An 18689-nucleotide genomic window follows, 5' to 3' on the forward strand; every position below is an offset into this window, starting at 1 on the left:
GCGAACCATGCAGAACTAGCACTCCTGAAAGAAAGGATACTGCGGAGACATGGCTTAGCCACAGCCTGGGGGATGTTTCCAGAATGAGATTTTCACTCTGCAGCGGAGTGTGCGCTGATATGAAACTTCCTGGCAGATTAAAACTGTGTGCCCGACCGAGACTCGAACTCGGGACCGTTGCCTTTCGCGGGCAAGTGCTCCGCCATCTGAGCTACCGAAGCACGACTCACGCCCGGTCCTCACAGCCTTACTTCTGCCAGTACCTCGTCTCCTACCTTCCAAACTTTACAGAAGCTCTCCTGCGAACCATGCAGAACTAGCACTCCTGAAAGAAAGGATACTGCGGAGACATGGCTTAGCCACAGCCTGGGGGATGTTTCCAGAATGAGATTTTCACTCTGCAGCGGAGTGTGCGCTGATATGAAACTTCCTGGCAGATTAAAACTGTGTGCCCGACCGAGACTCGAACTCGGGACCTATGCCTTTCACGGGCAAGTGCTCCGCCATCTGAGCTACCGAAGCACGACTCACGCCCGGTCCTCACAGCCCTACTTCTGCCAGTACCTCGTCTCCTACCTTCCAAACTTTACAGAAGCTCTCCTGCGAACCATGCAGAACTAGCACTCCTGAAAGAAAGGATACTGCGGAGACATGGCTTAGCCACAGCCTGGGGGATGTTTCCAGAATGAGATTTTCACTCAGCATCGGAGTGTGCGCTTACATGAAACTTCCTGGCAGATTAAAACTTTGTGCCCGACCGAGACTCGAACTCGGGACCACTTGCCCGCGAAAGGCAAAGGTCCCGAGTTCGAGTCTCGGTCGGCACACAGTTTTAATCTGCCAGGAAGTTTTATATAGAGGCTGTTATCCCCGCAGAGTATCTTTAAATTGGTTATCTCATCGTTGGTATTAGAAACGGCAAAGCAATTTATGCTATACATTACTATGACGACAGTAGTGAACTGCTATCAGCAGACAGCAAAGCACCAGCAACGGGATCAGACCCACGGGCGGCGTGATTCCTATTGCCCAATGTTTGGTTCTGTTTTTATTTTTCTATGAATGAATACAAAACTATGAATGTTCTGAAGTGCTTTTTTATCGTGTGAAACAGATTTGGGCTTACAAGACCGCTGTCAGACAATAATCAGACGATGGCCTTGCTTGGCGAAAACCAGTTCACAAGATAAATAAATACAGTCATTCTTTTCGTTGGTAAAATAAAATTTTGCTATGAAACAGCATCTGCTGGAGGCATCATTGGACCATTGTGCTGAAAGCTCACATGGCCATTATCATTGGCTTTCGAAATCAGAACAAATAAATATTCTTCAGGTAGCTCTTCAGTTGCTCTAACAAGTCTCTATTCAGTGACCCAAGAGGAATAAATGGTTACCAATACTATGGATCAGAATTGGGTCACCCCATTCTGATCAATTTTCTACGTGGGTGGGCTATTATTATATTATATTATAACCTCAAGCGATTTCGAAATAAGAATTGATTCAGTATAGGAATTTTATACAGAGATCTGCTTGTAGACCTGAAATACTATGGAGCGAAATTTTCTGGAATGTAACAGGCGCAACAGGAAAAGTGAAAAATCAATAATTCGAAAAATTAGTCCAGTGGCGCGTAGAATGCTCACAGAAATCCTCTTTAATTTTGAAACAAACTACTGCCCAAGTACTCACAGTTTCCATGGTCACGTAGTGCCGTGGCGGTCTCAGGCCAAATGTCCACTTTTATTTAAAGAGACTAGCTTGTTACTCCACCACTGCCCAGTTATTTACCCAGATATCGCAGTACACAAAGTGCGGCTGGTCCCGGAGGAGGTTCGAGTTCTCCCTCGGGCATGGGTGTGTGTGTTTGTCCTTAGGATAATTTAGGTTAAGTCGTGTGTAAGCTTAGGGACTGATGACCTTAGCAGCTAAGTCCCATAAGATTTCACACATTTGAACATTTTTTCGCAGTAGACAATGGCACGTTTAGTTCTTCTACAAGATTATCCGCTCTTATACTTGTTCTAAGAGTTAGAAATTGGTTCTATAAAGCTCCAGTAGATCTTTTCAATTAATCTTTGACTTACTCGTCAATGGGGACCTCACTAAACACCTATGTGGCATTTTAGAAACTTCGGTTTCCACGCTAACATTAGTCCATTTAGAATATCTTTACCTCTCAATTCCCACCTTTAATGCCGAGAGTGAAATTTAGGAAGTAACATAATCAGCTTAGCGACGACGAAAGCCAAGGATTCGGCTTTAGCATAAACTATTTTGAATTATTTCTAAATGTTATCCCCCTGTCAACTCTCTTACTCCTTAAGGACGTTAAGAATGTCACAGCCAATTTCCGGATAGTAAAGCATATGTGTAACAATTTGGTTTAAATCTTTCCACGTGATACGGAGTTCACATCCATAATCCTACCCATTACGGGTGCCAAGGCTGCCTTATCCTGACAGAATCTTTCTTTGGATAGTCGTATGTGTACCAGATTTGCTGAAAATGGTTAAAGACGTTCCATAAATATACTGGAACACACACAACCATGTGTTTTTATATAATTCTCACTCGGATTTCCTGGCGGAGACTATTTGGGAGGACCTATCAGATAACAAGGGAACACTAACTAAAACAGGCATGGAACGTAGAACACAAAGATAGTATGGGAAATTAAAATATCGACAGGTTGAAATGGAAAGGATTTTGACAGATATTTCCGGAATCAATGCAATTTGATGGTTAGAAGAAGGGGTTTTTGGAGTGTATCATATTATTATTAATATTGGCTCAACTAATGGTAAAGGAGGATCAGGAGTAGTAATGAGTACGGAAATTGGCACTAGCGTAATTGGCTATATACAGCAAACGGAGAGAATGTTCATCGTGAATTTGTATGGATATCCAAGACATTGTAAAAATAGATACAAGTATGCAAGACAGCCGGCCGGGGTGACTGAGCTGTTCTAGACGCTACAGTCTGGAACCGCGCGACCGCTACGGTCGCAGGTGCGAATCCTGCCTCGGGCATGGATGTGTGTGATGTCCTTAGGTTAGTTAGGTTTAAGTAGTTCTAAGTTCTAGGGGACTGATGACCTCAGAAGTTAAGTCCCATAGTGCTCAGAGCCATTTGAACAATTTTTTATGCAAGACATCTAAAAGATGGCAATGATATTAAAGACTGTGTAATACCATAAACGACTTCGTAAAATACGTCAAAGTGGAAGCGGATGTAAAGTAATGAGAAACTGGAACGCATTCGTTGGCGAAAGTAGTGAACAGAAAAAAGACGACATAGTTCGATCTCGGCAAAGAAGTGAGAAAAGAGAAAGATTAATGGAATTCTCTGCTGGGCACGAGTTAGTCATTGCGAATACACTGTTCGAGAATCCTTGCAAAGGAAATATACCATGAAGATGCCAAAGGCCCAAGAAAATAAAATGTTGAGTATATTTTGGTAAAACAAAGTTCCGGAGCCAAGTTAAATACAGCAAGAGCTATCCAGAGGCTGACACTGATAATGACCTTAACGTAGCACTAATGAAATGTCTGTTAAAATTCGAGAAGTAAAAAAGAAAGCAGTAGAAACAATGTAACCTAGACACATTGAAGTAACTAAAAACGCTGACCAGAAAACATGGCAAAATACGTTTCAGTGTGTGTAAACCGAGGTAATGGTTGCAGCAAATGCAGCAGATTAAATACTAATACTAAGAAGGCAGAAAAGAGGAACTATCGGTGATAGATAAGGTGCTAACATCAACAAAATTTCAGAACTAAAGATGTCTACAGAGGAAACTAACAGTAAATATCACTCAGAAATGAAATTTACCAGCAATGAAGAAAACTTACTGAAGAATGAATGAAGGAAATTTGTCACGACATAGATACAGTGTAACGTAGATGCTGAACATATATATCACTTCAGATATGATACAAAAAAAGTTCACAGCAAATAGAGTAGAGAAAGCTAATTCGATTGTGGAAGCAGAAAATAAGGCGAGAAGACGGAAACAATACCTGCAGATACTTTATAGTTGCCGAAAAGAAATGAAAATGACGACTTTGTGCAAGAAGATGGCACGAGAGGTTTGATTCGTAACTTTGAAATTCAAAAAGCTATTCACGAACTCGGAACAAACAAATGTTGAAGTAGTGATAAAATACCAGTGGAACTCTTGGGGGCTTCAGGCTAAGGAATGAAATGTCTGTTAAATGAATGAAATTCATGAAACTGGAGAAAGCCATCAGGTACTGAAAACGTTTCCGAACAAAACAAGCGCGAGTGTATGTGAAAATTTCCGCACAATCACCATAGATCACATGCATCAAAAATACTCACAAGATTATGGAAGAGTAGAAGGAAAACTGAAAGTAAGGAGAGCAAGAGTTTCTGTAAAAGCATGTTAAGCATGCGGTTTCTAAGAGAAGGCTGTTTTAGGAAAAACTGAGGAACAAAACTTGCATTCATGGAATGGAATTCATTATTCTTAGGCAGTATGGTATCAAGTGCAAGGACAGAGTGGGAGACTTGGTAACTATGTTAAAAAAAATAGCATCATTGATCCGTGTTACTTTTAAGTGTGCTGTAGCATTCAATAACTGTTGCTTGCCCTTCCGTAATAACGTGTAACTTACTTTTTGGAGTCTCCTCATATAAGTCAGGGTTGCATAGGCTGATCAGCCAGAACATTATAACCACCGACCCATTATCGATATAAACCCGTCCAGGCGACAGCGGCGGCACCTGGCGAGGAATGACTAGCCAGACTCAAGCACAGTGCTTGGAGTATCAGTGAGCGTGCTGTCCGTGTGTAGAATAGGGAAGGCGTGCGTTCTATCTGAGTTTGACCGCGGGCAGATTGTGATGGCCTGGACGGTCGGCACGAGCATTTCGGAACCTGCGCGACTTGTCAGGTGTTCGAAAAGCGCTGCGGTGAGTGTCTTCAACACGTGGAGAAATCAAGGCGAAACCGCTTCCAGAGGTCGTGGGGTTGGGCGGCCACCCCTCATTACAGCCTGGGCAGACTGGTGAAACAGGACAGGCGGCGAACTGTAAGAGGAACTAACATAAGATTTTAATGCTGGGCAGAACACAACAAGTGTGTCTGACCACACAGTACACCGAATACTGCTAACGATGAGCCTCCGCAGCCAACAACCCACGCATGTGCCACTGTTAACGCCGCGACATCGGCAGCTACGACTGAAATGGGCACGTGACCATCGACACCGGACGTTGTCGCAGTGGAAGAGCGTTGCACAGTCTGATGAATCCCGGTACCTTCTTTATCATGCCGATGGGAGAGCGCGAATCCGTCGTCTTCCAGAGGAACATCTCCTTGACACCTGTACTGCGAGACGGAGACAAGATGGCAGCGGCTCCTTTACGCTCTGGGGAACATACACGTGGGGGTCCAGTGGAGCTCGTACAAGGCTCCATTAAGGCCGAGGAGTATTGTACACTGGTTGCATACCACGCAAACTCCTTCATGAAGGTCATGTTTCCTGACGGCAGTGGCATTTTTAAACAAGATAATGCGCCATGTCACAAGGCCAGGAATGTGTTGGAGTGGTTCGAGGAACACAGTGGCGAGTTCTAGTTGATGTGCTGGACCCCAAACTCGCAAGATCTGAACCCTATCGAAACGCCTGGGATGTGATTGTACGCAGCGTCAGAGCTCATCGCCCCCCCCCCCTTCCCAACCCCCCGGAATTTACGGAAATTAGGTGACTTATGTGTGCAGATGTGGTGCCAACTGCCTCCAGCGTCCTTCCAAGACATCACTGCTTCCATGCCACGATGCGTCGCCACTGTTATCCGTGCCAAAGGTGGACATATCGGCTATCAGGTAGGTAGTCAATATGTTCTGGCTGATCAGTGTAAGCACATATTAATGTAGTACATTGAACGAGAGTGAGGCAAGTGTTGATATGAGAGTTGCATGTCAAACACAGAGAAATAAATCAGTTTTATATCATTCTCTGATGACATAGCAGCAATCGCCTGAAGTGAACAGGAATTGAATCAGGTGCTTCATGAACAAGGACATGGATTCGCTGGTGACTCTAATACACACATAAACATAAAGGAACCTGTGGTGACTTCAGTGTAATTATGACCTTTGAATAAAAGTTACATTGTTGTTCATCTCACTGCATATTTCTTTCAGTTATCTTTTGTAGTGTACTGTAGCAGTTCTTTTTCTGTGTGTGCTCGAAGTTTCATCCAGCTATGTTACTTGACAGTGATACATCATACGAAAGTTGCTTTCGTCCTTAAGTTTTGCACAAGAATGTACTTACGACAATGATATTCAAAATAAACTTATATTTACAAGATTTTTCGTGTCTGGTGCTACACACTCAAATTTATTGAAAAACAATTCCATTCTCACCCTGGTTGCAATAAAATCACTGTCACTCATACCAATATCAGTTGATTTCGTCTCTGTACCATTTCCAAGTACGTATTCTTATTTTCGAAAATTTACACCGTCACCCTTTGCAGGTGTATGCAAATGTGCATCTGCCATTTTAATACGTAGCCATCGTATTAAACACGAGCGACTATGGAACGTCGTTCTCGCTCGTGTTTAGTACGACAGCTGCGTGCTAAAATGACATACTGTATGCACATTTGTAGCACCTACAAAGGCTGGCAATCTAAATTTACGTGTATAGGAGCAGGCAGTTGATAATTGCAAACAGTAGAAATCAGCTGATAGTGGTATAAGAGACAGTGATTTTATTACAAGGAGGGTGGAAAATGGAGTTATCTTACATTTAAATTAATTTTGTATCTCTCTCTGTGGTTCATGTGTTTTTCAGGATAAAAGTCCACTCCCGATGAAAACACACTCTTTTTACTAGTTTGGAAAGAACAAACAAAATGTTTATACCATGGCGCACTCAAAATTTCCATATCGCTTTTCTATAGACAAAATAAGGGGAAGAGCTAAAGCGTACAATGATTGTTTCACAGACGTTCCTTGCGCAGTTCTCTGGGATGTTATTTCATGGTATCGCCTGCAATGGGAGCAGCATTAACAGGAACTGGAGTATTTTCTCGTCCAGTCAGTTTTTTTCGCTTAAGATCATTGCTTAACACCGGGCACCAATTATCAATGCGGCACTGAATAATTTCGATCTGCTTACATCTTCAGTAATCCTCATTGTCAGCCTCAAAGGCATAATGTAACCTCACAATAATACAGTCTGAAGGTCAATTTCTATTATCTAAATGTACCGGATGGCTATAATTGAAATGCACAGATGTCAAGTGTGGGCTGTAATTATCCTATGGCAGCGGAGCTTAGTAGATATTCTAATGCGTTAAAGCGGAACCGATTTACACTAGAAAAAAATTAGTTCCAATTTTTGCCACCAGGTGAAAATCTATCGCTGTGAATGTAACAAAGACGTATAGATATGTTTCCGTACGTTTTGGATTAGGAACGGGACGCGGACAGAGAAGGTCAAACAAGTGAGAAGGGCATAATATTGATTTTAGTATTAACCGTTGCTTACACAGGTTGTTCAATACGAGCATGGGAGACGTCGACGAGATGCTGTACAGCGCCAGATATGCACCAGATGGCCAAAATTGGAACTGTTTTTTTTTTATTTTTTTTGACGTAAATTGGTTCTGCAGTGACTTGCATTAGCTTATCTACCAAGTTTCGCTCCCATGCTATAATTGCAGCCCACACTAGATCTCCGTGAGTAATCATAGCGATCCGGTATAACTGCGTGGAATATTGCAGCCGAGAATAACTGGGATCATCACTAGGTTCAACTAGAAGCCTACATACTAACGATAAACTCTGCACACGGTGTATGCAACTGGTCTATCAGCACGACGTAAACTCTCTGAATTTTACACTGTGCTACAGTGAATTCTAGTAACGCCGAAAAAGATACAAGTCGTGCTTCATGGGCTGTGAATTTTCTTCACTTATAGAACTCTCGTTTGAATAAAAGTCTTACCATGTTTCTAATTTAAGTGAGTGGTGAGTTCTACAAGGATATTGCATTACTACATCTCTTTATAGCTGCACGAGTTCTGCTATGCTCTTGACATTTGGCGCCAGAGATTCTATAAAACTGAAACGTAAGGTGGCGAAATGAGGTTTACTTACTTTCACAGTGTATTGACAAGCTGTCATCGAGCTTCTTCCTGCATACATTGCAGAACTTCCGTTTGTGGTGTGTTTGTTCGGACCAGCAGTGGGCCACGGGATTCTGTAACACAACAAAGAAGAAAAATTAACAAAAACGAGTGAGGCAATGGAAGCATATATTGTAAGCAACTTTTGTTATAAATGTAATGCATCTAGTTTTTCCTCTGGCACGTAAGATAGCTTTCACGTCGGCAAAACTTTATGTGACAAATTGTAAACGTTTGGATTAATCAGGATTAGTCGCTACGGTAGTAAATCGAACACTTTGAAGCAAGATTTCAAGTGGTAAATAATTTACGTGCTGTGATATTAGGTGACATGAAAATCTTAGCAGGATAAATTCCGAAATTGCAAATTTCAGGTGAAATATTAACATGTCTGTAGATATGGTTCAAATAGCTCTGAGTACTATGGAACTTAACATCTGAGGTCATCAGTCCCCTAGAACTTAGAACTACTTAAACCTAACTAACCTAAGGACATCTCACACAGCCATGCCCGAGGCAGGATTCTAAACTGCGACCGTAGCAGTCGCGCGGTTCCGGACTGAAGCGCCTAGAACCGCTCGGCCACTTCGGCCGGCCGTCTGCAGATATAGCTTTATTTTATTACATACTGTAAATTTCATTATACTTGTTAGAGCCTGTGAAAACGTTTTCTAAATCTTTTCAAATTGTGCAGCTGAGGCGGGACGTGGGTATCAGCTCGGAATTCACCGAATCAGATGCGGGAAACCGAATAAAAACTCGATCAAGGCTGGCCGGCACACAGGCAGTCGTCGTTTATCAGCCGGACGGATTCAGTCTGGAGCCAGCGCGCCTCCCTGAATCTCGGAAGCGGCTTGTTAGACCGTGCGGCTATCCCGACATGTTTGCCTACTCATAAATTTTGTTAACAGTTTCACAAAATTCATCTAAAGAATGAACAGCATGACCTATCTGCCTTCTTCAAGTATCGTAAATCCGGCGAATAGGGTCAGTACAAAAAGTATAAACGCATTTTCCACAAATAAGCCTTTCTCCTTCACTGAAACAACACATGGCTCATGATACAGGGTGACAATTACTGAACTATACGAAAAAAACGTACGTTAGTAACAAACACCGCGTGCACGTACTTTATTCAACATGTGAACGTCACTACAGATATTCGGATTTAGGTTATGACATGTTTGATATGCCTGTTATCATTGGCGATGCTGTGGCGTAGACAAGCAGCAAAATTCTGCATGATCCGCTGAAGGGTCGGAACATCGGTGTTGTCGATGACCTTCTGAATGGCTGTTTTCAGATCATCGATGGTTTTGGATTATTGCTGTAAATCTTGTCTTTAACATGGCCCCACAAAAAGAAGTCGCATGTGTTTAGATCCGGAGAATATAGCGGCCAATCGAGGCCCATGCCAGTGGCCTCTGGGTACACCAGAGCGAGAACGTGGTCCCAAAGTGCTCCTCCAGGACATAAAACACTCCCTTGCTTTCATCGGATCGAGATCCGTCTTGTATTAACCACATGTTGTCGAAATGAGAGTCACTTTGGGTAATGGGTATGAAATCATCTTCCAAAACCTTCACGTAATGTTCGGTAGTCACCGTGCCATCAAGGAATGTCGCACCGATTGTTCCGTGACTGGACACACGGGTGAAGAGACTTCTCCATCGCGAAATGCCAATTCTCAGTACCCCAAATTCGCCAATTTTGCTTATTGACGAACCCATCCAAATGAAAGTGGGCTTCGTCGCTAAAACAAATTCGCATGCGTATACTAATTTCCACCATGCCCCGATGCCAATCGTGCAGTGTGAACGTCCTAGCGCAAAGTTATAACGATTTTATTTCATATACACTCCTGGAAATGGAAAAAAGAACACATTGACACCGTTGTGTCAGACCCACCATACTTGCTCCGGACACTGCGAGAGGGCTGTACAAGCAATGATCACACGCACGGCACAGCGGACACACCAGGAACCGCGGTGTTGGCCGTCGAATGGCGCTAGCTGCGCAGCATTTGTGCACCGCCGCCGTCAGTGTCAGCCAGTTTGCCGTGGCATACGGAGCTCCATCGCAGTCTTTAACACTGGTAGCATGCCGCGACAGCGTGGACGTGAACCGTATGTGCAGTTGACGGACTTTGAGCGAGGGCGTATAGTGGGCATGCGGGAGGCCGGGTGGACGTACCGCCGAATTGCTCAACACGTGGAGCGTGAGGTCTCCACAGTACACCGATGTTGTCGCCAGTGGTCGGCGGAAGGTGCACGTGCCCGTCGACCTGGGGCCGGAGCGCAGCGACGCACGGATGCACGCCAAGACCGTAGGATCCTACGCAGTGCCGTAGGGGACCGCACCGCCACTTCCCAGCAAATTAGGGACACTGTTGCTGCTGGGGTATCGACGAGGACCATTCACAACCGTCTCCATGAAGCTGGGCTACGGTCCCGTACACCGTTAGGCCGTCTTCCGCTCGCGCCCCAACATCGTGCAGCCCGCCTCCAGTGGTGTCGCGACAGGCGTGAATGGAGGGACGAATGGAGACGTGTCGTCTTCAGCGATGAGAGTCGCTTCTGCCTTGGTGCCAATGATGGTCGTATGCGTGTTTGGCGCCGTGCAGGTGAGCGCCACAATCAGGATTGCATACGACCGAGGCACACAGGGCCAACACCCGGCATCATGGTGTGGGGAGCGATCTCCTACACTGGCCGTACACCACTGGTGATCGTCGAGGGGACACTGAATAGAGCACGGTACATCCAAACCGTCATCGAACCCATCGTTCTACCATTCCTAGACCGGCAAGGGAACTTGCTGTTCCAACAGGACAATGCACGTCCGCATGTATCCCGTGCCACCCAACGTGCTCTAGAAGGTGTAAGTCAACTACCCTGGCCAGCAAGATCTCCGGATCTGTCCCCCATTGAGCATGTTTGGGACTGGATGAAGCGTCGTCTCACGCGGTCTGCACGTCCAGCACGAACGCTGGTCCAACTGAGGCGCCAGGTGGAAATGGCATGGCAAGCCGTTCCACAGGACTACATCCAGCATCTCTACGATCGTCTCCATGGGAGAATAGCAGCCTGCATTGCTGCGAAAGGTGGATATACACTGTACTAGTGCCGACATTGTGCATGCTCTGTTGCCTGTGTCTATGTGCCTGTGGTTCTGTCAGTGTGATCATGTGATGTATCTGACCCCAGGAATGTGTCAATAAAGTTTCCCCTTCCTGGGACAATGAATTCACGGTGTTCTTATTTCAATTTCCAGGAGTGTAGTTCAATAATTGTCGCCCTGAATCATTCACTGCCGTTGCAACGACATTGTTCCGCGGCTACTGGATCACCGAATTTAATGTTGCATAGTTAAGAAGATGCGGCATTATCTTCATTTGTTTGTTCAGAGAATTCCGAGGAACCCGACTCTGATGATTTATCCTGTAGATGTAGTCTCTTCTTGATGTTTCTTCGATCTGACTGGCTGAAAAAAGACTTTTTCTTTTATTTTCCAGCTTCTTTCTGTTCACATTTTCTGGGAATGTGAGAAGCACTGGTTTCCGTTTTGTGGCTGAAGACAATAAGTCGTGGAATGAAACAGAATAATTTGGCTTGCCATTGTTATCATGAACTTAGTTAGCGGGAGATGACACAGGCTGACGCTCATTTACCTTTGTTGAGTTTCCTTGGCTTTACGAGGTATCAGCCGGCAAGGACTCATGTTCAACCACTGGTTTTTCATTCAATTGAAAAATGCCTTTTAAGTGAAATCCAGTTTTTACAATAATCCATGTGGTCCTGAAAATGTTTGCAAATGTGAGTTTGTTTGTCTTCCCTGTCCCTTGATCTTTCTTGGTCCTCACTAAATATTGTTTGACCAACTTTTACTTTCGATGGAAAATCTTTTCCACACTGACAGGAATGCGGCACCCCGAATAATTCCATTTAATCTCAGGGTAAGTTTTATTGGCGTTTTGCAAAACATTCTCGGTTCACAAAGAAGCTTTTCTTTAATTTTTCTCCATCTGCAATACAAAACGCAAATAAAATAATGCAAAACAAAATAATAGTTTTAATAAGCATACACAAAAAGTATTGACAGTTATCACCCACATTATACTCACACGATTCAACGGAAATGCAAAACATGTTTTTTTGTTAAGTTCATAGATCTGTGCAAGGATATTGACGCGCCGGTGACATGATAACCTCTTCTGGATTTATAAACTTACTGTGCAACAGACACGTAACAAATAATTGAGTTGTCAGAGATATATTAATTTGAAACCAAAAATATCTTACAAAGCAAAATATTTTTAGAACTTAAGACTCAGAGCACAGTGTTCTACAAAGTTTTAACGCAGTAAGTGACGCACTTGGGCTGTGTCTTCCGCTTCCCATCTTATACACCGAGTGCCAGCATTCAACCGCTGTATGGCAACAGTTTCTTTACCACTTGTGACGCTGAAGAGAAGATCATATGAGACAGAAGATACCCTTTTTCTTGAAGTTTCTGCTGAAAATCGTATATACGAGTTCCAACTATTGAAGATCAGTTTATACTATTTCCTGCTGGATTGCTTCTTCAGCTCCTCTAAGTGTGGTTCTTCTAATGTAGATGTGTCAGTTGAAGCACTCCCACAAAAAGTCACAAGGAGTCAGCTCAGGGGATCTTGGGGACCAAGGGATGTCGCCATCTACATCTACGTGATTACTCTGCTATTAACAATTAAGTGCCTGGCAGAGGGTTCAATGAACCACCTTCAAGCTGTCTCTCTACCGTTACATTCTCGAACGGCGCGCGGGAAAACGAGCACTTAAATTTTTCTGTGCGAGCCCTGATTTCTCTTATTTTATCGTGATGATCATTTCTTCCTATGTAGGTGGGTGCCAACAGAATGTTTTCACAATCGGAAGAGAAAACTGTGATTGAAATTTCATGCGAAGGTACCGTCTCAACGAAAAACGCCTTTGTTTTAATGATTGCCACTTCACGTATCATGTCTGTGGCACTATCTCCTATATTTCGCGATAGTATAAAATGTGCCGCCCTTCTTTGAACTTTTTCAGTATCATCCGTCAGTCCCACCTGATGCAGATCCCACACCGCACCCGCACAGCAATACTCCAGAATAGGGCGGACAAGCGTGGTGTAAGCAGTCTCTTTAGTAGACCTGTTGCACCTTCTAAGTGTTCTGCCAATGAATCACAGTCTTTGGTTTGCTCTACCCACAACATTATCTATGTGATCGTTCCAACTTAGGTTATTTGTGAAATCATTTGCCTGGAAACACGTTGCTAACATCGTGCATGAAACGTGTGGAGTTGTAACATCCTTTGGAAAATAATGTTTTTAATTTTTTACCACACGTCTTCCCAGCGTTGGAGGCAAGAAACTGCGGATGATGGGAACGTGACGCTCATTGGTGCACTGGTGACACAGTGACACCATTTTCTTCTTCAATAAACTACAGGTTTGTGATGCCGATAATGTCAGATCTATACGATCCTGTTGTATGTAAACGAAGAGGTTTGTCGCGGATTTTAAGAGGATTATTATTGTCCTATCAGCGGCTGTCTTGTTTTTTGACCTCTCCATTGAAATGTAAACGATTCTCAATATTCATGACAACTAACGCATTTTCATTTTCTTCAAGACCACTTGCATTCGAACAGCAGAGTCCTCTCATTACTCACTATCTGGTGCCGTAATGAATTGAGGAATACACATCTTGTATGGATCAAACTTCAGATTCTTTCGCAAAATTATGCACACTAATCCACGACAATCGTAATACACCTGATGTCTCCGTGCGTATCGTCTTGGGCTCCGAAACAACGTTTCACTTTATCCTCCCCATACCTTACAATTTTATTTGGAACAAGCTGCTTTTTATTTAAAGTACTTCTTGTTGTTGTGAGACTATGTCTGCATTGTATCGTGGCTGGGAATCGTATCTCGACATCAAAGGTTGAGGTGTGCATGAAAAACCCGAAGAGCTGCCGTGACGGTTTTGACACATACGCATCATATGCAAACAAGGAAAGGGGCGGGGCGTCCTCAGAAATTTTTACAGAGGGGGAGGGGAAGGAGGGGGTACAAGACTATATTTCACGTAAATGAATTGCAGGTTATGCACTCATTATATGAATCATACTTTATACTACGTTTACACGGGATGGGAGGAGGAAACAACTGCCCCCTCAGTCACCCCCCCCCCCCTCTCCACCGCCGCCCTTGCGGACGTGTGTGAACATGGGGTGCTCTAACTGCCACTGCTACGTCAGTACTGAAATTCCATTGTACATCAGGTCTGTAATTGACGGTTTCTCCACAATGTCAGCTATAGAACACTAGCTGTTTCCGAAACAACTGCTTCTCGTTGGTCTCCTGGACCTAACCTAAAAATGCCTGCTTTCGGTTTTACTGCGTTTTGTGTTGAATAGCACTCACTTTGTCCTTCACTCAAGAAGTCCTGCACCTACAGAATTTCAAAGTACATATTTCTCAATTAGATGAGGACTACAGGAGACAATTTAATGACTTTTGTATTGATACCCGCTACAGGCACTGTTAACGAAACTTACATTATACTGGGACTAATGCTTGTACATGCCTGAGTTAGACTGAAATGTGTGTCATTATAATTACATAAGGCACGACCATTCCCGTGGAATCAAACATGATTTCATTATATTGCTAGGCCGATATAATATAAACATGTTACATTTTGGAAATTTGTGGTAAGTTCCTATGGGACCAAACTAGTGAGGTCTTCGATCCCTAGGCTTACACACTAGTTAATCTTACTTAAACTACCTTACGCTAAGGACAACGCACACACTAATGCCCGAGGGAGGACTCTGAACCTCCGACGGGGGGCGGGGGGAGCCGTGCGACGAACCGTGGTAAGACGCTCAAGACCGCGCGGCTACGTCGCGCGGCAAACATGTTACAACATTGTTGTTCAACATGATATCAAACTTGTCGAGCTCGTCTAAGAATAACGTCCAACACACTCGGTAGAAACTAACAAAGATGTACCATGCATTTCAAATAACTGAAATGTATCCATATAATGAGTAAAGTTAAATACTGATCTAAATCTTCGCATTACAGTCTGGAGTGATGTTACTGTTATTATTATTATTATTATTATTACTGTTCTGAATAATTTCACGTGTCTTGATACAGCTGTAAAATTTATCTTTATTAACATTTATGTAGGCCAACATGTTAAACAGCCAGCACCACAATATTTAAGTGGCGCATCCGGAGAGTAGCAGTGGAGTGAGCATTCGGCTGCGCAGAACATGAACTTTATTCGCAACTTAACGTTGTTGTCCAGGTCGCGTGACTTCTGAAGGCGTAAGTTTAGCCAAAAGAGCTCTTGAATGTCAGTGCATAGATAGGGTAATCAGATCTTGTTCAAAAGCATCTTTCCTTGTGATGTTTAGATTGGATTTTGCTTGAACTTTTGAAGAGCATTTTTCAAGGGCGTGCAGCTCGTATGAGACAGTTTTCATAGTTGAGATGCATCTTTTTTTCCTGTGGGAAAATAACCTTTAGGGTTACTAGTGCAATTGACAGTATAACTGACCCTCCGTTCTAAAAAAATTATGCCACGGCGAAACTGTTTCACAGCACGCCGTTGTCACTGAAAATAGCTCCCAAAAAGTCTAATATTTAGTGAATTATGCCACATACTTTCTCGATTTTTACTTTTTCATTCTCTTCGTTGTTATAGATAAGTATGCAGTAATGTTCGGCATTTCAGCGTGTTTACTTGCTAATTTCTTCATGTGATTGCTTCATTTGTCGCATTTTAGGCACAAATGTCCACTACATTACAGAATAAATGTCGCGTGGAAAGGTTCAGAGCGGAACTTCTGTACAAAATTAACTATACGCAAATTTCTTACTGTAATTTGTGTCTTTAAAATCCATTTTAGTTCTGCAGTGCCATCTGCTAAGTGACTGGCCCATGTAACAGCAACTAAGCAGAGTGAACGGAATGTCACCCGTAAGGCATTAGATGGTATCTTATATGATAACATCACAGGTTTGTTAATCAAATGATGAAAATGATCTGAAGAAGAAATCCACCGAAACTTCCAAAATACTTAGAGGGCTTGTAAGTTGTTCTTAATTGATCTCCGTTCCTCATTACTACGATTTGCATTCAGTAAAGCTAGTAGTAAGAAAAGCATTTGCTAGAGTGACCGCATAGGGAGAATCTTAAGGAAACGTAATTAATCTACGAAAGAAATGGCTTAGAAAACATTTGTTCAGCCGATTGTTGAGTATTGCTCATCATTCTCGGACCCTTACTAGGTTGGATTAGTCGAACAAATAGACAAGATCCAACAATGAGCGGCGCGTTTCGTCACGGCTAAAGAGCGTTACGGAGTTGCTCAACAGAATCCAATGTCAGGCGCTACAAGAGAGGCGTTGTGTATCGCGGAGAAGTTTATTATTGAAATTCCGAAACTTTACGTTCCGGGAAGAGTTGGACAGCATATTAAATTCTCCAACATACGTCTCGCGGATTCACGAAAAATTTCGAGAAATTAAAGCTAATATGGAAGTTTACCGACAATCATTCTTGCCAAACGCCACTTGCAAATGCAGCTAGGAAGGGAGGTCAGTTACTGTTAGCATACACCGTCAAGTGTCTTGCACATATTCAGTCTCTACATTTCAGGTACCAGTAACTTCTTCCTATTGTGACTTAATCGTAATAAATATAATGGGTTTTAAGTCTAAATGAAGCGAAACAAGTGGTTAGAACTATCGTATGTAAACCATATCTTAAAAGCATGTAGGTCGATATATATATATATATATATATATATATATATATATATATATATATATATATATATATTCACCCAATTAACGGATAGTATACAAATTACAGAATTTACCGGTTTCTCGTCTCGTGTATACTTGCTCAAACAAGGACAGAAATTATTTCCATGATATTAAACCTTCATTTTATGACGATAATTTGGTATTATTTCTCTTTGCATCTACAGTACAACAGTAATTCACTATTGCATTTACTTTTAAGTTCGAATTATAATAATCTTTAGGTCTTTTCGTAAAGCCTAAATAAACAGCGCTATTTCGAAGTCGCGCTACAATACTAGTTATATATGTTGTGAATATTTGGAAAAGGCTCTACTCACTTGAACAATATTCCTACAATGTGAGCACTTCCAACTATTGAAACAATTTTGTGTCACTTCATAGAGAGCACATATTTCTTTTAGTAGCTATCATATTATTGATATGAGGGGGTTGTCGGAAGAAAATGTTAATCCACGTGAGCATAATTTTGTGTTATAGCATGTTATATATTCCTTAAATTCGGAGACAAGAACATAAACACATTAATACAAAGCAGTTTATATAACATACATTTGTTTTTAGGGGTACGTACCAGTGTGTGGTGTATTCGAAGGAAGGCAGGAAACTGGGTTTAACGTCCTGTCGACGTCGAGATCGTTAGAGACAGAGTAGAAGCTCGGATCTTGTCAAGGGCGAGGAAGAACATCGGCCGTGCCGTTTCAAACTAACCACCCTGGTATTTGCCTGGAGCGATATAGGGAAATCACGGAAAACCTAAATCTGATTGGTCGGACGCGCGTTTGAATCGTCGTCTCCCCGAATACGAGTCCAGTTTGCTAACCACTGCGCCACCTCGCTCGGTGGTTGTATTCGAAAACTATGAACCATGGGCGTTGCCAATGGGAGGTGGTGGATCGGTTTGTGACGAGGAGGGAGAGGGAAGGGGGAAAGTAGCATGTGTACCTCAACGATATACGGGTAACCGTAATGTAGGCGCAATCACAATGGATGGGTATTTGTGAAGAGGACAGACAAAATTTTCGTTTCGGAAGAGGGACAGCGTCTTTTTCACTAGTTGCAGGGGCACCACTATCAACGATTCACTAATCGTGCCTTGTAACACTACACAGCATGACCTTGCTGTGTCGGTACTGCGAACGGCTGAAAGCATGGGGAAACTAGAGCCGTTATTTTTCCGAGGGCATGCAGCTATATTGTATGCTTTTTGATAATGGCAACCTCTTGGGTAAAATACTACAGAGTGAAACAGTTCCCCATTCGAATCGTCAGGCAGTGAGGATATCGTCATCTAGATAAACAGAAGTGACGTCAGAAGGTGGAATGTTGCATCACTTAATCGGTTAGATAGGTTAGAGAATTTAAAAATGGAAATGGGTAGTTTGGAGTTAGATATAGTAGGAATTACTGAAGTGCACTGGTAGGAAGAAAAGGACTTTTGGTCGGTTGATTACAGGGTTATCAAAACAAAACAAAATGTGGGTAATACAAGAGTAGTCCTATTAATCAACAAGAAAATAAGAATACGGTTAAGCTGCTATGAACAAAATAGTGAACGCATTGTTGCAGTCAAGATAAACACAACGCCAACATCCACAACAATAGTACAAGTTTTTCTGTACGATGAGATAGAAGAAATTTTA

At 42.8% G+C, this 18689-nt stretch overlaps 1 protein-coding gene across 8 annotated transcripts in view; it reads right to left on the reverse strand.

Moving 5' to 3' along the window:
* LOC126483035 (diacylglycerol kinase theta) overlaps positions 1-18689 on the reverse strand; it is a 733775-nt gene that overhangs the window by 434145 nt on the left and 280941 nt on the right. For all 8 annotated transcript variants that reach the window (XM_050106590.1, XM_050106584.1, XM_050106589.1 and 5 more), the window contains exon 3: positions 8147-8249. In XM_050106590.1, coding sequence (XP_049962547.1) covers positions 8147-8249 — 103 coding nt within the window. The remainder of the gene's footprint in view (positions 1-8146; positions 8250-18689) is intronic.

This window comes from Schistocerca serialis, chromosome 1, assembly GCF_023864345.2.
Source record: "Schistocerca serialis cubense isolate TAMUIC-IGC-003099 chromosome 1, iqSchSeri2.2, whole genome shotgun sequence".
Classification (NCBI taxonomy): Eukaryota; Metazoa; Arthropoda; class Insecta; order Orthoptera; family Acrididae; genus Schistocerca; species Schistocerca serialis.